The sequence below is a fragment of the Dermacentor variabilis genome, unplaced genomic scaffold (genome assembly GCF_050947875.1).
Source record: "Dermacentor variabilis isolate Ectoservices unplaced genomic scaffold, ASM5094787v1 scaffold_12, whole genome shotgun sequence".
NCBI classification, from domain to species: Eukaryota; Metazoa; Arthropoda; class Arachnida; order Ixodida; family Ixodidae; genus Dermacentor; species Dermacentor variabilis.
The window spans coordinates 52,285,046-52,306,186 of record NW_027460280.1 but is presented as its reverse complement, the minus strand read 5'-3'; the positions used below and the strand labels follow the sequence as shown (position 1 = coordinate 52,306,186).

The 21,141-nt window shown below is 42.5% G+C and overlaps 2 protein-coding genes across 3 annotated transcripts in view; one reads left to right on the top strand and one right to left on the bottom strand.

Annotated features, from left to right (window-relative positions):
- Positions 1-12,912, bottom strand: part of LOC142566127 (U3 small nucleolar RNA-associated protein 4 homolog) — a 65,438-nt gene extending 52,526 nt beyond the window's left edge. Inside the window, exons 1-3 of the mRNA XM_075676928.1 lie at positions 12,641-12,912; positions 2,720-2,774; positions 2,485-2,604 (exon numbers count right to left, since the gene is read on the bottom strand). Coding sequence (XP_075533043.1) covers positions 2,485-2,604; positions 2,720-2,774; positions 12,641-12,792 — 327 coding nt within the window. The 5' untranslated portion in view covers positions 12,793-12,912. The remainder of the gene's footprint in view (positions 1-2,484; positions 2,605-2,719; positions 2,775-12,640) is intronic.
- Positions 12,913-14,337: 1,425 nt separating this feature from the next.
- LOC142566365 (uncharacterized) lies at positions 14,338-17,976 on the top strand. Of its 2 annotated transcripts, none has more exons than XM_075677312.1 (7): positions 14,338-15,256; positions 15,368-15,500; positions 15,598-15,675; positions 15,888-15,917; positions 16,020-16,076; positions 17,179-17,237; positions 17,840-17,976. In XM_075677312.1, the coding sequence occupies exons 1-7, from the start codon at positions 15,158-15,160 to the stop codon at positions 17,846-17,848; spliced, it is 465 nt and encodes a 154-aa protein (XP_075533427.1). In that variant the 5' UTR covers positions 14,338-15,157; the 3' UTR covers positions 17,849-17,976. The 2 variants fall into 2 exon arrangements, with proteins under 2 accessions (XP_075533427.1, XP_075533426.1); XM_075677311.1 differs by having other exon boundaries at positions 15,888-15,960.
- The last annotated feature ends 3,165 nt before the right edge of the window (positions 17,977-21,141 follow it).

Genomic DNA, 21,141 nt, shown 5'->3' with positions numbered 1-21,141 from the left:
GCGCGGTCCTCAACTTGTTCTCGAGCTTCTTTGTTAACCTCCAAGTTTGTGCTCCATGTTAGCACCGGTAGAATGCAATGATTGTACACTTTTCTTCTCAACGACAGTGGTAAGCTCCAAGTCAAGACTTGGTAAAGCCTGGCATATGCCCTCCCAACCCATTTTTATTCTTCTGTAAATTTCCTTCTCATGATCAGGATCCCCTGTAAGTGATTTACCTAGATAAACGTACTCCTGCACAGATTCTAAAGGCTGACTAGCGATCCTAAACTCCTTGTTCTCTTGCCAGGCTACTGAACATTACCTTTGCCTTCTGTATATTAATCTTTTACCCTACTCTTGCACCTTCTTGGTTAAGGTCCTCAACAGAAATAGACAGCTACTTAAATATTACTGAATAAAATATGTCAACACATTTCCTACACACAAGTGGGGAACAAGTAATTTACTGTTCCCTAATACTGTTCACTATTTCAACCATCCTTCAGAAACATTACAGTATAAGTACTGATCACTGCATGCCTCATGTGCAAAGCTGCACTTACTTTACTCTTTCCATGCACCTGTACTAAAATCCACATCACCATAGCAACCCGTGCTTCATGCTTGATTGCCATAAGCACGTGGAACAATGGCCCACCTACTTAATCACTTTGTAGTGGCCAGATAGCTGCTTGTTTGGTTCCCAGTAGTGGTGTTACACAAAAGTTAAGCTGTGTAAAAATCTACTGCATCCTGAACATAGAGAGAATAGACAAGATAAACCTGATGCCTTGTACCAACAGCTTGATGATGCCAGCATATACTCATTAGCATGTGTGACTGCAACCTTAAAGGGCCCCTCACCAAACCCCATCATAAATTTTGGTCATACACCAAAAATTGTAAGCTGCCGCCTAGGAAGTGTATATTGAGACTTTTAAGAAATTGACCTTCTTGTTACCGTTCTGCCAAGAGAAGAGTGTCACTATAAACAGACTCTCTCTCCCTTTGCCTCGCTTCATATCCGCAAGCGCAATTCCTTCCCTGCTTTCTCCCATGCCGGAGCATAGGGACAGCTTCGAGGTCACGTTACGAACACTGCCTCCTTTTCTTCTTTTTTTTATCTTATTTTTTTGCTGCATGGTGCCTTTTACATTGGACGATTAATTGAAGACATGTATCACGGTCAATGATGATGCAAGCAGTGCGTCTTGCATAGAGGCATCACTGCGTGTGACCACGACTCTCTCACTTGAAGCACGGCTCCCTGCAGTGGAAGGACGTACGGCCTTCTATTTAAAATTTTAACCATTTTCACCCCACACAGCTATTTCATACTTCGCAGACACGATCACCATCACGTGATCGACGAGTCATGCATGTTTGTTGGTAGTGCCTAAACCTGGTGATGGGCCCTTTAAAATCATGCTTCCTTAGATACATTCCCTGCCTATTGGTTTACTGAGGTAAATGTGACATCATACAGAACAGACCACAAGCGGAAAAACAGCCCAGCCCATGCTCATAAAATCCCAAAAATATTGCCACATTCTCAAAAATATTCAAAATAGTGGCTGTGTCCAAAAACAGCGGTGCAGCAGGAATTCAATAGCAATGTGTCCCTCACATCTCCAAACTTTTATTCAGTATATCTTCAGATGCAGCTTGCTGCATAATATTCATTGAGTGTTCCCGAAGGTCGTCTACATTATGGGCAACAGCTGCATCCTTACATGGATATTCAAGAGCCAATAAAGTTTACTATTATTGTGACAAAACTAATACATGTAAATATATACAGGCAGATCCACACAACTAATGCAGGAGTTGTGGTAGGACTTGTATTATAATATCAGTAATAAATATGCAATGAGCAAATTCACAGAAGCAAAAAAGTTATTGAAGAAACATTTGCATGCACAGTGAGTGAACATGAATACATGGCATTCAAACATTTGACAAGTCTTTCTATAACTAATGCAACTCCTGATTTACTTATCTTTGTGCAAAGAAATACTTTAAATTGTTAACTGTTAGCATTATCCCACTGGTCACATTTGTCTACCAACAAACAGGTCCCTTAGTTCATTTCATTCAAAATACATTAAACACCTTGAATAAAGATTTGCTCAATATTTAATAATATTTGGGGTTTTACGTGCCAAAACCACTTTCTGATTATGAGGCACGCCGTACTGGAGGACTCCGGAAATTTTGACCACCTGGGGTTCTTTAACGTGCACCTAAATCTAAGCACACGGGTGTTTTCGCATTTCGCCCCCATCGAAATGCGGCCGCCGTGGCCGGGATTCGATCCCGCGACCTCGTGCTCAGTAGCCCAACACCTCAATATTTAAGCAGGCATACTAGGAAAAAAGTAAAACAGTCATCCAACTATCAAAATGTCACAGTGATATTATTTCCTAAACAGTTACATGAAAAATACAGACCATTTTATTACAACAGATATCAGTAAGTCAGAAAGAAAGGAGGATCTCCCACCTTTTGCTCAAAAGAGACAAGATCATATTCTACAATACGACCATGCAGGCCTGTGGTGAATAACCGCCCATTGTGCCAAGCAGCTGCTTCCACAGAATTGTTTGGGTTGCCAAGTATAACCTGAAAAAGCAATAAAAGAGAAGCATAAAATGTTTTTCTTTAGTGTTATTATTATTATTAAACAGAGAAAAATTAATGTAATAGTTCAGCAGAAATAACTACGCAAGAACCTTACCCCTTCTACACATGGAGTGAACTTGAAGTTCCAAATCTCTATAGAAAAGTCAGACCTGGAAACATGAAACCATTTCAAGCATTAGAAAACAATGTCATACAAAGAGTAATACATATATCGTAAATGGCCATGTGCTTGGAAACAGGCACACTGCTGGGTAGTGCTCTTTAAAAAAAAATTCCCTGATGATTACGATACTTACTAATGCGAAATTTGAGTGCAGCTCTATATGTGTTTTCATTTTGCAATATATAGGCTGGCACAGACAATCTTCTCAATCATGTGGCATGTTCCAAACGGAGTGAAGTCGATCAGGAGATCGCGAGAGGCAGCAAGAGGCAGGCTTACGCGTGGGCGCAATTCACAGCAACCGCCGCAGAAAGGCCTCCACTCATGCAGCGCTTTAGTGAACAGACGTCGCATAGAGTGCCTCAATGCACATGCCCCGGCAAACAGAGCAGAGGCAAACGAGCGCATTGAGGCACCCTAACAACACACACTACTCTGGCGCCACCTTGTAGCCAATGTCACTATAGTTCATCTTGCGCGGCACTGTGCTTTTCTTCTCATGCTTTTGCCATGCCCTCCTCGCTCTCGCCAACTTTCATCGCCTGCTGCGCTCCGCATTAACTCTCATCTTTCACTGTGCTCGTTCACTCGGTTACGAGGTATGACGCCAACGCTCGCAGCAGGAACAGGTGCCTAAGAGCTGTGCTCTAAAAGATCTGCCTGACTGGCTTGTCATTGTGGCTTACCTAATTCTTTCTGCCAACTCAACACAGAACTGACGTAGAACAATAAATAATTAAGTGATTGTGTACTGCACACTAAAGGCATGCCTTAGCTGCGAGAGCAATTACAACACTGAAGACTCTGGAATTGTCTTTGATCACTTGGAGTCATTTAATGAGACGAAACCTCAGTATAAGGTACTTTTGCATTCAAACCCCATAGGAATGTTGCTACCACAGCCAAGGAATCTACTATTAAGGTTAAGCTTAGGAGCATAATAATGTACAACTAGCACAGCTGTTAGGCTACGTTCACACTTGGGAAGTGGCAAGTGGGCAGAAAGGATAAAGAGGGCAGAAAATCTTTTCCACGCAAGTCCAAGATGTTCACATTTGTTTCGCCACTGCAGCGGAAACCACTGCCGCTTTTACCCACATCCACAAAGTCTGCGTACGTTTGTCCACATGGTGGCGCTGTTCATGACACCATTTCATGGCAGCGCAGTGATGTTTGTGGCGGACGGACGTGTTTTTCCAGGGCTCCGTGGCGGCGACGAAAACATGTTTTTTTGTGCATGCTTTGAGCTTGCTTCTGTTTTTATTTGTCGATTTTTAGCCTTTAAATAGTAACTGGCTAGCTTTTTTGCTTTTCTTTTTCGTGTGCACGGATGTGTTACGTATATATTTGGTTTTGCAGGATAGTCAGAGCGCCCTTCCGCGAAACATGTTTCAACATGTGCAACCATATGGAACATTAAGTTTTATAGCCTTTAAATAGTAGTTTGGAAGTCGTAAGACTGTTAGCTATTAGTGGTTGTAGTGTGTGCATTGGTATCGGTCATACTGCTTTGGTAGGACAGTGAGAGCTTGGCAATGTGTTTGAACATGTGTGATATCTTAAGTCTGTGCGGCATTTATTGCTTCTAAATCATTGGTGATAATTGGACAATTTTAAGGATTTGGATTCTGTGCATATCGGTCTTTGCTAAAAAGCACGTGCTCTGAAAGCTTCGGCGTTTGTATTAGAAAAAGCCAAGTGCAACACATGGCAAGAAAGACGGTAAAGCGTGCCATATACGAGGGGGGGGGGGGGGGGTCCCCTAAAGGTAGACAAGAGGACGTACGAGAATAGAGAGGAAATCGAGTCAATCGCCAGACACTATGATGTCGATGCTAGGCTGAAGAAAATTGATGCTTTCCAGGATGAGCTTGTCAAACAGATCAAAGAGCTCAAAAATAAGCTAAATATGAAGTGTGACGCACAAAAGGCGGTGGAAAAGAAGACTTCAAGCAGCCGAGAAAAGGCTCAACAGGGCCGCCATCATGAACGAGAATGGTCGTGACAGTGGAACACTGTCTGCCGACGTGACAGGAGAGAGTGTCAACAAAGCACATGGAATGTGCGCAACGTGGGGAAAGAGTAGCGGGAAAGAGCTGCACCTACCTTGATGCGGCGATATAGGAAAAGCAGGAACACAGGAGTCAATGCCCCTTGCCAAGTTCGAATTGCACAGAAAAGGATGACAAAGGGAAGTAGGGAGAGGCCTCGACAGTAGGAGAGGTTGAAAAGGTGATTATCACCAGCGAGTCAAACCTGGCTAGGTGCTGAGAGGCAATTGTGGAGAGGGTGAAAGGTGACAAAAGAGTGGCGGTAGGTGCATTTCCAGGATAAACACTGGGTGCTGCCATGGAGCGAGCAAAAGCAAAGCTTGCAGAAAATGCCCACGGACGCAACCTTGTCGTAGTAGCTGATGGGCTAAATGACGTCCTAAACAAAAAAGGGACAGGACTAGCCCACCGCTTGGCGAAGGGGGTAGACGACTTGTGCGAGCTGTCCCCTCAGGTGCAGATCGTGGTGTACATGGTGCCGGAGGTGTCTGTACGTGACAGTAACGTACAAAGAGCCGTAGTGGCTGCTAATGAGGCTATATGGACAATAAGCCGAGAGAAAGGTTTGAAGGTTGTAGAGTAAACAGGGAAGTGAGGTGTGGTGATTTTCAACGAGACGGGATCCACTTAAATTACAGGCTTGAACGAGAAGTGGGCTGGCGACTTGCTGGTCACGCGGTTGCTTTGCTGGGGGGCCCACGTGCGATCAGGAGGCCAGTCTAGGTAGTAATGAAGAAGGTCCTCTAGGGAAACCTCGGAATAGCATCGCCTTCAATAAGAGAAAAAAGAGGAAAACAAGAAAGAGCGCTCGCCATGCAATAGGCTACATAAACATGCAGGGCGGCAAAAGAAAGGAAAAGTGGGTAGAGATTGAGGAGCCGTTAACTAGAGAATAGGGGTGTATGCGGTTAGAGAAACGCACCTTAGAGATTCGAAAGAGCCGCCAGTGATTGAGAACTTATGTTTGCGAAGGGTGCAGCAGAACTAAATTGGAAAGAAAGGGTGGGGGAGTCGGAATGCACATCCATCAGGGAGCCAAATGGAAAAGAATAAAATCAAAATGTCAAGAGCATCTTTGGTTATTAGGTACAATGAGTGGGAAAAGAACTTGGCTGGGCATTACGTATTTGTGGACCGGAAATAATTGCACAGAGAAGAATAAAGAGTTAGTGGAATGCATAAGCGCTGATATTAAGGGTTTCGGGAATGGTGCTGGAATTGCCCTATTAGGTGACATGAATGCCCACATACAGGATCCAGATGGCTATACCGACAACAATGAGAAGTCAATGCTAGATCTTTGTGAGCAACATAACCTCGTTATCGTGAATACAGGGCTTAAGTGTGAAGGGCAGACCATGTGGGAAATCGGCAATCGACCATTGATTACTGCCCGATGAAAGAAGGAATTCATAAGTTGAGAGAAATGGCCATTGACAAGGAAGGGTATAGCAGCATAGAGAGTGACCATAAATGCATCATTTTGAAAATGAAATATGTAGTTGTGAAAGAAGGCAAGGAGCACAAAATGGCCAGTCCAAATTTGAACGCTGAGCAAATAACAAATATAGTTACAAGAGTCAAGGAAGAACTTGGCAAATGGCCAAGCAAAGGGTAGGAATATGGTGAGCTTCTAAGTGTAATAATGACAAAAATACGGAACGAGAAGCAACATGCTCGATGGAAAGGAAAAAATAATCCGAAAAGCTGGAGGAACAGGGAGATACGAGAAGCAATCGCCAAAAAACAGAAGGCCTCCCGAGAGCACAGGAAGGCAAAAAAGTGCAGTTGTTGCAGGATGAAGTAACCAGAAAATGGGAAATATAACTGGAGAAAAAATCTATGGTTCAAATACTGGTTCAAGCAAAGATAAAAGTAAAAGTGAACATTGGTTGTCAGAAATACGTGAGAAAAAGAAAGCTGCACCTAGAATATTTTGGAACCACATAAAATTATTAGGCAGGAAGTCAACAACAATACAACAACATATCCTAGACGAAGATGCAAACAGACTAGAAGGGGAAGCAGCAATAAATTACATCCGAAAAATAACAGCCAAATCTTTCCAAGGCAATGACGAGGTTGTATTTGAAAAAAAAAGAGCATGAAAGAGACCCAAATGGGAAAGGAGCTGGTGCTGACAAATTTCAACTGGAAGAAAGCGGAAGAGAAAATTCCTAAGCGCACAGCCACAGGGCTAGACGACGTTCCCGTTAGGCTGATTAATGAACTAGGACCAAAAAGTAAGGAAGCCCTGGTGAAAGCAGTGTAAAAAACTTTAAAAGATAGACGAATACCAGACAGTTGGCAACAAAGTAGAATGAATTTAATTTATAAAGGTAAGGGGGAGAAATATGGAATTCATTCGTATAGACTGTTGACCATCACATCGGTAATATACAGGTAGCAATGCAGGCAATTAAATTAAAGCTGCAAGCATGGGCAGAGAATAATGGCATTTTGAGAGAACTTCAGTATGGCTTCAGAATAGGTAAGTGTCTGGATGATAACTTATTTGTCCTTACTCAGTCTATTGAAATATCCATAGTAGAAAGGAGACTGTTATGTGTGGCCTTTTTAGACATTACAGGAGCATATGACAACGTAGACCGCAACATTTTGTGGGATATTCTGGAACGGGAAGGCTTGGGCAATGATTGTATACAGCTTTTAAAAGAGATTTACCAAGAAAATACTGTCTGCGTTGAATGGGAAGGGATGAGGAGCGAGAAGAAAGTTGATATCAACAAGGGACTGAGGCAGGGGTGCCCTTTATCCCCACTGCTGTTTATGATGTACATGGTGATGATGGAGAGGGCGCTAGAAGGAAGTAACATCGGGTTTTATCTCTCATACAAACAGGCGGGTACAGTAGTAGAGCAGCAGCTTCCAGGTTTTTTTATGCGGACGACAGTGTGTTGCTAGCTAACAAGCAAAGTGATACGCAACGTCTGGTTAATATCTGCGGACACGAAGGTAAGAATTTAGGCCTAAAATTTAGCTTTCAAAAAACCAGGTGCCATGGTATTCACTTGAAAACAGTGAACAGACAGTGCCAATTCGGGGCCAGGTAATACCTCAGGTAAAAGATACCTTGGTATATGGATAAACGAAGGCAATAGATAAATGGAAACACAGGAAAAAACAATAACAGCAAAGGGGAAGAGAAATGCGGCCATGATGAAACAGAGCGCTATAGGGATACAATAAGTATGAGGTGCTCCGGGGTATGTGGAAAGGTGTAATGGTTCCAGGACTTACTTTTGGAAATGCAGTTTGTTGCTTGAAATCAGGGGTACAACCAGGACTCGATGGGAACCAAAGGTCAGTGGGATGCCTCGCATTGGGCGCTCACGGGAAGACTACAAATGAAGCTGTGCACGGTGATATGGTCTGGACAAGCTTTGAAGTGAGAAAAGCTTACAGTAAAATTGCTTATGGAGAGCGATTGAGGAATATGAAAGAAAGTAAATGGGCTGGGAGAGTTTTCAGGTACTTGTACAGGAAAAATATTGATTTACAGAGGAGGAAAAGAACTAGGAAGCTTACCAGCAAGTATGCGACCTGTATGATGAGCAACATGGCAACAAAGAACATCATGCGGATAGTCACAGGCCGAGATAATCTCATGAGTGGTGGCAATAGAAAGGAAACCTGCTATGAGTAACTCCTTAAGAGGAAAAAACGAAATCAGGAAAGAAACGATTTATGGTAACTGAGTAATGAGCAAGGGAAGCTCATTACTTTTCAAAGCAAGATCAGGATGCCTTAGAACACCCACTTATAAAGCGAGATATAAGAAGGAAGAAGAAGCATGTGCTTGCTGTGGTAAAGCTGGGGAAACGATGGAGCATGTCCTATTAGAATGTGAAGATATGTGCCCAGCGGTCGATTTCAGCACCACTGGCCTCCTTGAAGCTCTTGAGTTCAGCAAGAGCAGGGGGAAAGTAAACATGTCCGCAATAGAGATTAGTAAGAGGCAATGGGAATATTTGTGGAAGTAGGGAAACGACAAAAAACGGAGATGTAAAAAAAACAAAGTTCACAATAGGGGGTCAGAAAATTGGGTTATGGGAGTGATTGTGGGTTTTTTTTTCCTTTCCTTTTTTTTATTTTAACATGGGTAGGACATTAGGCAATATAATAACAAGAGCTTGGTGACACAGCGCACCACCCCGTTCCAAAGGGGACCCTCATAGCATCCATCCATCCATCCATCCATCCATCCTTCAAGTGGTATGTTCATTCATTGACCCATCAGTTCTTAAAAGCTATCATTTCACGTAAATGCACGTGTCGTCTTTAACTTTCGTCTACCATGCAAAAGGAAGAAGGCATAGTTTTGATAACTTTAGCTAGTTGTTTTTCCTAAAAATGGACAATGAACAACAGAAGATGTTAAATTTTACGACCGGATGTTTACATGCTAGTGCAGCTTCCAGTGAAGCGGAACAGCTTTCCGTTTCGCTGTGGCAAAAATCAGTGCAAGACCGATCGGACTTGCCGCCTTTTTCTCTGCCCGTTTCGCCGCTTAGGAGGGCAGATTTTGTCAAGTTTTTGCCGCTTCCACCTGCTTCGAGACCAAGTGTGAACGTAGCCTTATATGAAAGCCACGAATTGATGTCAGGAGAACCTTAGCAATGAAAAATTTGTGTGAGGTATGCAAATACAGTTAAACCTTGATTTAACGAAGTCGGTAAAATCAGCAATTTGCTTCGTTATATTGAAATTTCGTTCTATTGAAATTTGACCTTTCATGCAAATAAGTACAGTCACCGATCGATTTTTCTTATGCGAAAAGAGACCGCATAATTTTCTGAATTATCGGGCAATCGAAAAAAGCAAATATGAATAGGAAAACAATTCATTGTGATCAATTTTGGAGTCGGCAACGAATGATACGTTTTCACGTCACGTAAGTAGACAATATCTTCACTACAACACCTGCATGTGATTTGTGTGTTATATTCTACAGGCTGGGCCCACCAAAAGCTTATACTAGATTTTAATGAAACCATGGAAGGCTGATGCAGCACAGCCATGCCAACCACAGTTGACGACACAGTGACAGTTTTATCAATTTGCCTGCCATTGACGGTGGTTTTGCTTTCTGCAAGTGATCTGTGCGTAAACTAAATTAAATCCTGGGGTTTTACATCCCAAAACCACGTTCTGATTATGAGGCACACCATAGCGGAGGACGCTGGATTAATTTCGACCACCTGGGATTCCTTATCGTGCGCGCAATGCATGGTACATGGACATTTTTGCATTTGGCCAAATCGAAATGTGGCTGCCATGGCTGGGATTTATTCTTGCGCCCTCTGGCTTAGCAGCGCAACACCAAAGCCACTATGCCACTACAGCAGGTAAGCTAATATTTCAAATGACATTGTGAATCCCATACTAAATGCCTCTTCGCAGATTCCAGTGTTGCTAAAGGTTTGAATATTGAAATAAGGCACTAGTAGTGCTAGTTCCTCCAACATTGCAGTCATAAAATCCATTTGCAAGCCACCTGTAGAAAAATTGCTAAAGCATGTTATAGAAGGTGACATGTAAACTGAAGACCAACCATGGTCTGGTTGACCTTCAACATACAGACCTTGTAGCACAACTGATCACGAGCCTTTCAGGCCATCAACACTTCCTAAAGGATATCTAGCAAGTTCCCCAAAACAGAAACCCTTCGTGCCAGTACATACCATACCACTAGCCGAGGTACAGGCGCCCAAATTTTTAACTGGCGTGCGCGAGCCACGACTTTTCCGTGCGTCAGCGCCGTATGACGGGGCGAGGCTGGAAACGGCTTAGCAGACGATGGGCCCAGCTGAGCGCGCTTTGTCCGCATGCGCTTAGCCTCAGACTCTTTCCAGCCGCGCTCCGTCATACGGCGCTGACGCACGGAAAAGTCGCCGCTCGTGCACGCCAGTTAAAGATTTGGGCGCCTGTACATACAAACCATGTGCCCACTAAATTTCCGCCTCATGATGTACTTAGGCATTATTTTTATGCACTGTTTATGAGTGCAAAATTAAATTGCAGTTGCTTGTAGTTTACTACAATAAGGAAAAAATATAGTGGTGACTTTTCTTTTTTACCGAATGTGTTTAGGAGAAAGCTTGAGCTATACTTATTACACAAATCAAGTTATGTGAGTTACTCCCTACCACAGAAAAGGACAAAAATTGTACCAAGTTTCCCAGAAATGTGGCACACAGGCAAGCCATGCTTCCAGTGCAAGCATTCAAGCAGCCAAAAATAAAGATGATGATTTATTGGTATGCCCTCTGAAATGGAATGGTGACAAATAGTCACCTAGCCTGCTTAATTTAATCAGGTATGCTATGAAACAAATGTCATGAAACAAAAATGACAGTGCACGCCTTTTACATTAAATCTTCTCAAACTTAAATATTAAAAGTGCGAAAACATAACAGAAATTTTAAAAATTATGCAATTTTAGTGGCACAGCTGTGCACTACCTCCAGGATCTGCCTCTGCAAGAGACCACGTTTCTACTAGAAAGCGCGCCTTTGGGCATAGCATTTTGCCATCGTTTTCCGGTAAACATTATGGTTACATAATCCGCAGTTGCCAGGAAGCGTGAGAAGCAGTCAGGGATCTTTGAATGCTATCGCATTCCACTCTTAAAGACAAAGCTTAAGCGTCCTCCAAGTTTCTCAGTGACGACATGTAGCAGTCAACGTAGGTGCTGACAACGATGCCACTTTGTGGTCCATTGTATGTGGTTTTTTTATGTAATAAACAAAAAGGGAAATGTAACACACTGGAGGCTAATACACGTGACGCTAAGTGAACTGAATAGGACCAGTGTTTCAGCCTGGAAAGTGCAACAGTAACGTATCAACAGCGATGGGCGGTCCAGCAGACCCGCACAGCGGCCGCCAGGTACCATAGAGGCCGCCCTGTCGGTCCCTCTATGGGAGACGCCCATTGCGTGCTGACGCACATCCTGTAGGACTTTTAATAAATGTTAATCCAATCCAATGCATCGTAAATATATTTAAAAAGTTGCACTTCAGAAATGTATGTACCTGATTTTTGGCCTATCCTCGGCGGTGGATGTGAGCCTTTACTACAAGTTAAACATTGACAGTGAGGTGTTTTACAATAGCTGCAACAGTGGTGCAACTATTCCGGCAAAGGCAGTTCTGTTATGTGAAGAGCACTTTAAGGGTGTGCAGGAGGTAAAATTTCGATCTTTGATAACTTTATAAAATAGTGTCTTCGATCACTTGAGACTGCAGGCTTTCAAGTGCCCAGAGAGACAGGCCGCAGACTGAGAAGCAGAAAGAATTCAATGCACCGCGGTGACCACAATTGTGGTCAGCGTTGTTCAGTCAACGAAAAAGAAAGGGGGGAAGGGCGACAAGAGAAATCAAGGAAATAAGGTCTATAAACAATTAAAGTGAAAGCTGCGCGAGCATGCCGCTCATTTTTAAGCTTCAAATCTCTTAAAAACAGCCACCGCAGATGCTAGTGACAAGCACAGCGACTTAACATTCTGCACGATGATCATGCATTATAGACGCCCGCTTGTGGACATCCTAAAATACTCAGCATCTTCTGGACCAATTATGACATCTATGTACACGCATCTGAGAGCTAGCAGGAATAAACACGGACATAACTCAAATGAGCCGGCAACATGTTCCACTGGGAGCATTCAACTTCAGAATTTTCATACAACATGCATACTGAATCCACCTGTTCAAGCACTAGCGACGGTTGCTATACTAAACACATATTATAGAAAGGTAGAAGCCCCCATACGTACCTCACCACAGCTAGCTTTTCAACCACATGGTCATAGGCCATAACAGTGATAGCCTTCGGTGCTGGCTTGAAAAACTTTACTTTGTGAATTAAATACCTTAACTTCGCACATGGTTCTTCACTTGAACTGCTTGCTCGCACCCTTTTGCCCATTACCACAATGTTTCACGAGCACGTGCGACGCATGTAACTTTGCCGGTGACGTCTATACACGGCGATCGTGCGTCCAGTAGATGAGCATGTGCTAAACAGAAAAAGCAAACACTTCATATTGGCCTGGCTTGGCTTGGCATGACTTGGCTTCACTTAACAACATAGATGAGTGGATAGATGGATGGCGGCTACACCCTTTGTAACGGGCGGCGGCTGGCGCCATCTAGCCTTTTGCTCCCCCTCCTATTTTTGTCTTCTTTATATCCCCTTCTCCTTAAACTAGTTTTCACTCCCCTCCTTTCCCCAAAATAAATATCTAAAGTAGTATAGAAAACATTAGCTCCCCGATTTATGGTATTATTTCTCCTTAGACTTCCTCCACCAATCCTCTAGCCTCCCCTTCGTTACTGCCACTCTTTTCTCGTCTATTTGCCCTCGTTCCCCGGGAAATCCTAATGCCCCTTCCATATCTGTCACTGTTCCCTCAGCCAGAGTCGGGCGAAAGTCTGTGCTCTGTGGTCTCCAGGTGGCCTCAATTTCAGCTCCGCAAGCTGTGCATAAAAGGTCCACATCTTCAAAAATGTCATAATGGCAATGGCGATAGCGGCCATGTAACCGTCGTCCCATAGAATAAAGAACCTGACCCATCATGCGGTGGAGGCATACGTAGAGGTTATCAACATGTAACTTCGTCGGCATTGCCCTGCTCCAGTGCCCTCAAAGTTGGTTCTTTATTCTATGGTGCCCTGCTCGCTAGTGTCAAGCAGACGCACGACAATGCCAGTGGCAGTGGCTTTCCTTTCACAGGTTTTTCTGTTCAAAAAACGAAAAGGTGCCGCTTGAAGCGATCGGCGAAGTAGGACATGAGGCGTTTCGGTACAGTGTAGGCGGTTTACTTTAAGCCGTCTTGCAAAAAGGATGTTTGAGGGTACAAACTCGGGCCATGAAACACGCCCACGCATTCCCATGTCCGTAGCACTGCACACTCGTGCTGGAGAAAGCACTTATTCACCGAAAGGAGAATAGGTCTAAGAAAAAAACTAGAAGAAACACAAAGGCATGTGGTCGCTGATCAAAATCTCGATCACAATGCAGTAGAGGAAGTCGCGTGCGCAGCACGTGACAACGATCGCGAATAGATATAGCATTACACTGAGGCGTGATGCCATCCGCCCAGTTCATGGTAACGGACCACGAAGTCCACAAATGCAATAACTTGAATTACACAAAAGATTTACAGGAGGACCACAAACATCTAGAGGTTCCAAATTAACCTATTGAAGAGTACTTGACGCAGAATGGTTGCTTGCTGGGCTAGTTGGCTCATTGCAACCATTTTTTCCTTCCTTTATGATAGCAACTTATGTAACAGCGCAAAAAATAAGGAAGGGGTGACAGCAGAGACCGAGTGAAAACAGCAACCTTTTCACAGATTAACTTATTGAAGAGTACTTGACGCAGAATGGTTGCTTGGTGGGCTAGTTGGTTCATTGCAACCATTTTTTCTTTCCTTTATGATTGCAACTTATGTAACAGCGCAAAAAAATAAGGAAGGGGTGACGGCAGAGACCAAGTGAAAACAGCAACCTTTTCACAGATTAACTTATTGAAGAGTACTTGACGCAGAATGGTTGCTTGCTGGGCTAGTTTATTCATTGCAACCATTTTTTCCCTTCCTTTATGATTGCAACTTATGTAACAGCGCAAAAAAATAAGGAAGGGATGACAGCTGAGACCGAGTGAAAACAGCGACCTTTTCACTCGGTCTCTATCGTTGTCCCTTCCTTATTTTTTCACACTGTTACATAAGTAATAAATCGTTAGTTGAGTCAAATGCTCTCGTGAAGTCAGTGTTATGCGCTAAAGCATACGCAATAGATTGGCTCTATCACTGAGAGTTCAGTGCAATATTGCAGACGGAATACAAATTCGTCCCAAGTTCAAAGATTAAATTTCAGTATAGACTGTTCATTAGGCCGTCAACAATTAATTCTACAGTGTGGAAAAAATAGTAAAATTCTGATGGTATAGTTAGCCAAGACATTACATGCACTTTAATAAATTTACTTTAATAAACTAGTACAAGTATGCTATACTGTTTCAGTCGTATGAAAAATTGCGATGTAATAAAATGTTTAAAGCTGGGTGTTAACACCCAGCTTTAAACACTTAAGTCACGTGAATGAACTCACACTCGGCTGAAAAAGTTGAGAACTGTGTGCGCTGCTAGTGAAATTAATAACCCACTTTATTGACTGCAGCGCAAGCGGGCCGGCACTGTGAGGGAGTCGGGGAGCTCCGACAGCAACTCCGATTCATTGCGCACGCTTAGCGAGCTGAAGGCAGCCCAAGAAAAAGCGCAGATATGGAAGGTGAGGGCCATGGAATTCAAGAAAGAGAAAGATTTTCTCAGAGAACGAGTCGTTTCGTTAAGAGAAATGCCTCGAGAGTAAGATTTTTCAGTGTAAGTGTGACATTTTATTGCTAATTCGTTCAATAAGTGCCCTGAGATGCGGCAGCAGCGCACTGTTGCTTACTCTTTAACCGCTAACCCCTTTAACTGCTTTTCTTATAGTGGAAGCCACACTACCCCAGCGGCTCTCTCAAGGCTGCAGCAGCAGCAAAGGTTTCATATTTTATTATTACTTCTAATGAAGTGAATGTATATGGCCATTTGGATTATTACGATGCATACTTGGAAGTATATGGTAATTTTTTCTGTTAGTGGGGTTTAGCACATACTGCTATGCAGGGGAGTTGCTCCTTTAGAGAAGTGCTGATCCTACAAAAATTTATGCATTTCAGCCCCATCTGTGACAGTGGGCAGACGCAAAGCTGCTGCCAAAGTCCCCAAGGAAGTGGAAAAGAGCAGCATTGACAGAGGTTTGACCTCTTGTTACTTATATCCTACATTTGTTGGTACTAGCTGTAAACTGTATAATCACTTGGCAATCGTTTCACCTAGCTGTGTATGCATTCTTAACTTGTGAGACCATGGAGCAGAGCTGCAGCCAAAGTTAAGAAATATTGCTGCTGAGAGCACTGATATAACATGTCTGAAAATTTACGCTTTATTACATTTGGTTTTACTGCAGAAACCTCGCTTGGTGAGGAGTTGGCTTGTGGTGAGTCTCTTTTCCTTCTCTGGCTGGCACATCCAAAGGCAGGGTGAATAAGAACCAATTATTTCATGTGCTTTTCTACACCACGTTTGGCTCTGTGTTTAGGTTCCCCTGGATCCACAGCTCCTGCTTCGCAGCAGCCAATGTTGCCTGCACCACCAAGTATGCTTATCCTTGTTCTGGCCTATGAAGCATGCCTAATAGGGTTCAATATTCTCAGTTAAATACAGTAAAAATTAAATGTAAGGCAATTTTTGTACATTTTAATTTAAATGATGACCTCAGTCAGCGTGCACCCTCTTGAATACTAATGCAGCAACAGCTGCGCTTCCTCTGCATTCTCACATTTGTGCCCAGCTATAGCAACTTGTGTTAGTCTCTGTTCATTTTCATCATGTACCACCATGTTACTTAGAGTTGGGCTTCCTTGTTGGCTATCAACATTGCTAAAGCTGAGAAGCTTTAAGATATAGTACACATGCATTGAGCATAACACCTTGGTAAATAAATATAACATGCGATACAGTCAGGTGAAGCATTGGTTGCCATTCTGTTATCATTAAGTAAAGGTTCTTGCTAAGGGTGAGACATTGTCAGTACCCATCCATGCACTCTCATGTTTTCTTGTTTGCCTTTTGTAGTTTTGGATGTCTACAGTACGTGAACCTTAAACACCTCGTCACATTTTAGTTAACATTTATCCCTGTCGCTGGGAACACATGTGGTGAATGCATATTCTCATCATGGTTATATTGCGCTCAGTTTTACAAACACGATATTAAGGAAGGACAGGACGTGGACGGACGTCCTTCCTTCCTTAATATCGTGTTTGTAAAACTGAGCGCAATATAACCATGAACGTTCACCAACTAGCCCCCTTCATTGCTTTACTGCATATTCTCATGCAGTGAGCAGCCACCTATTATGTTGCTATGTGCTTATTTGTAAAAGTGTTGGCAATGCTAAAAGCAAAATCAGGGACACAATTTTCTGTGCTGATCAAATGAAGATGCAATATATTGCATAACTATAGCTTTTTCGAGCAAATAAATTGAGCAATAAAATCTGAAAATTACTTCCTAGATGGAAACGCCAATAGGTGTTCACCTGGTGTTTCTATCTAGAAAGCATTTTTTGCTTTTATTGGCCAATTACAATTTTGGCAAGGGCCAAAATTGTATTAATAGGACTGACGTTACTTCATTGCACTAATTTGCAGAACGCAACGAAAACAAAACGTAATCAAGTGACCTTTATTTTGCAGGCCAAATCAGCAGCAATGCAACAACAGCTGCTAACTTCATGTACTTGGATGATGGCACTGTGAGTATAAGCAGATTAGTCTATAAGCCATTACCACAATTCCAGCTAGGTACACCTTTGACTTTAGGCAGAAAGCTGATGCCTTCTATTATTTTAAATTTTCTTTCACTTTCCTCATGGTCTGCTGCCTCATTATGACTTTGTATGTATTATATTGCTTCTTCTCGTAGTTCTACCTTGCCGAGGGAGTTGTTGTGCGGGCTGAAGCTGCTTTCAAGATAATGCGCAACGTCAAGCCAACACTTGTTGTTAAAGACACGGCTGAAGCTGTGTGGGGAAAAGATGTCCTAGAAAAGAAGGCCGTTACAGGCATGGTGGCGCCACGAAAAAAATGCCTGGGCAAATCGGCTAAAGAGCCACTGACACCCGAGAAGGTTGCTGTTGTTGCAGGTGAATTGATGAAAAGAAATATTTAGAAAACGTCGAACTGTTGCTAAGTTGCAATGTATTGACGGCTGCCACAAACAGTGCCAGTGGTTTAATTCACGTACATACACTAGCTTAATTGCAGCTTCCATTCAAGCTTCTTCTGAGTTGTGCTGTGATACCTGTCACTGGAGCATTTTAATCTGTTTCTGTTTCTACATTTGCTCTTTTCACAGCCACGCTGAAGCACTGGGGTGCAGAAAAGAACATGGACGTAGAATCGACAGTACTGAACCTGGGCCGCCTGCTGTCGGAGAAGATTCAGGACGTCTTGAAATCAAAGCGCTGGCTCAAATTGTAATAAAACCTAGCAAGCTGGACAGTGTTGATTATGCATCTCTTGATATATTGAGGCCTGTGGCCAGTTGGCTGCTGCGGCCAGCTTGGCACTAACAGCTCGGCATACGTACCTACTGGTTCCAGTGCCTACTGGTCCCAGAACCTACTGGTTCCAGTAGCTACTGGCCCCAGTATCTACTGGCCCCAGTATCTACTGGTCCCTACCTGCTGGGAATTGGCTAATAAACCAATAGAACTGCGACCCGTAGCATCCCAGTTGCGAATTTTCACCTGGGTTATTACATCACAGTTCTCTGGTGTGCACCCAGCTATAAAACTTTATTACATCACATTTCTCTGGTGATTAACTGAGCTTTTGACAGCTGTATTAAGTCTAAGCTTGGGCCAGTTTTTTAAAGAAGTTAACTGGGTCTACAAAATTCTTCAGATGATATCAGTCACAGACAAAAAAAAATGAGGACAATGGAGAGGTGAATTGCAGTTGCAGGCCACGTACGACAGATTGTTCTTGCAAAAAAACGAGTTAAATACATTTGCAACACCAAAAGGTACAGTTATAAAGTGTGAATACTGCCACTAATTGCAGAAGGTGTGGGCTTATGGTGATCTATACTTAATTCCTTAGCTGCCAATTCTGAATATTCATGCCATTTTTGATGATTTAATTTAGTAGTTTTGCCTAGCTCTTCTTTATAACAAATTAAATATGCAAATAGATACTAAACTAGTTGTTAATGGGAAGATTAAATGCTTGACTTTTTAGTTTCTCATAGAGGTAGGCAAATAATAAGTGTTGAATACGAATTGAATTGTCAAAGGCAAATGCACATGTTTACAACTGGAATATTTATTTCAGTATAATAGGAACCACACTTGTACTAATGCAAAAAATTAAGCTATCATGGGCAAAGGCTCACATTTAAACATATGATCACGAATTGTCATGAAGAAAGAATTATGAATAAGCAACTCTGGTTGCTATTTGACTTTAGCATGCTTGGGGAGCGGGTTATTTATGACAATAATGTTATGCTTTTCTTATCACTGTGTGGTGCTGCACAGTAGTACCGGTACCACCAGTACCGTACCATCGTGCAGTTTTTACACCTGTGTTAGACTGCACTATCTATGGGATCAGCCCATGAAATTAGTTAAGACACGAAAAATCGCTGTTAGCTTACAAAGAAAGCTCAATGCATTAAAAAACTCTTGGAACAGTCCATGAGGTCCATGTAACCTTGTATCACTGAATGCCCACAGCAACTGGTAACCAAAATACGGCATAGCAGGCCACCTCGGGTGCCAATTGATAGATGTAGTATCAAACCAGCTTAGGCCGCCTTGGTTCTCAGCTCCAATTCATGGACCTGTAAGTGTTCTGCTCCAGAGTTAAACAGTGTTCTCAAATGTTTCGCACAGTTTGTCACACATTTCACTGACCTGGAGTCTCAATTGAGTTGTCTGTAGTAGCTTGCTTACTCCACATAGGATGACCTTGCGCTTTTCCTGTTTAAAACATTGGATAAAAAATTGGAAGATGCTTAAGCTTCGCCTTTAAGAGCGGAACACGATAGCATTAGAAGATCCCCGAGTGCTTCTTATGCTTCCCAGCAGCTGCAGCTTATGTAACCGCAATGTTTACTGGCAAATGCTGGTGGTAAATGTTATCCTCGAAGGCGGGCTTTCTGGTAAAAACACGGCCTCTTGCATAGGCCAATCCAGGAGGTAGTGCACAGCCGCGCCAAGGAATTATACCATTTTCAGGTTTCTGTTATTGTTTTGCACTTTTAATATTTAAGTCTCAGTAGATTTAACATAAAAGGCATGTGCTGTTGGTGTTTTGTTTGATGAAATTTGTCTGTGGGCTTTCTTTCTCCAAATTCAGAGGAATAACCTTGTTAAGAATGTAAGACAAGGTATGAGCAACTTTAGCGAAATAATTGCGTGGCAGTATAACCGGCATATACCACGTCATATACTAGCAAGGCGTGGCATGTACATATACCTAAATACCTATATATGGAAATTTTTGCTCACAGACAACTCCACCGACACCAACACCAGATTTTCTGCAACACGATTCTGCTATTGCGTTAAAACACATACCAATTCCACGAATGCAAGATACTTTGAGCTTATGCTGCAAATTCAAATTCTTTATTTATCTATGAAATCTGCCAAGATGGTGAAATTGTCTAAGATTGCTATTTTCTGAGTAAACACATACCAATTCCACGAATGCAAGATACTTTGAGCTTATGCTGCAAATTCAAATTCTTTATTTATCTATGAAATCTGCCAAGATGGTGAAATTGTCTAAGATTGCTATTTTCTGAGTACTTGTTCTCCATCCATATGTCTGTTGCATAGTAAAACCAAATTCGTGTTCCTTAAGACGCTAAGTAACCTCTGGTGAAAAGCTGCATTTTTTGTTTGCTGTACAATCAAAAATTTACCAGAATTATTTATTTTTGTGTAGTAGTTTTGTTTTGGAGAAAATGTGTCCAAACTGCACTGAAGGGGCTTCCAGCTCCCACTAGAACAAAAAAATGGAAGGCAAATGTAGGAGGATCTGCAAACTTTGGTTTAGCATGCTCATGTGGTAGTGCATGTCATGAAGCATTGCGCAGGTTTTCTGCTTTCATAAAGCACTTTCCAACTTCGTAACACTTTGTCACAGGGCTGAAAGTTTTTTGAGATTGTGGCACGTTGTTACCTCCACATCACTGTATGCAACCTAATCTCAGAGGCCTTAGTTTTGGCATACTGCAAACATTATTGCTGTCAGAAAATTGGGACATCATGTTTAAAAGCTTGATTGTATCATAAAAGCAGAATTTGTCCCATTGAGTAAAGCTTTAGGCATAAAAGTTGTGGCTGAATGCAAGCAAACCTCATAACACCTTTTCATATTAGCACATGAAAGTAAGAATATGACCTTATAAATAAGTGCCAGAAACAGTAGAGAAGCCATTGGTGACATCATGCATGGACACCACCACTTTCTTAGAAGACACTGAAGTGCAACAGCTTACTGTAGGGAAGTATTCTTTTGAGCTTCTATTTTCATTTACTTTGAAAAAAAATAAATATCACACAGACTCACAAGCCAGGGGTCAATGACTGATGCCACTCCACTACCCTGCCCTCCTTCGCATGGCCCACCAACCTCAGCAAT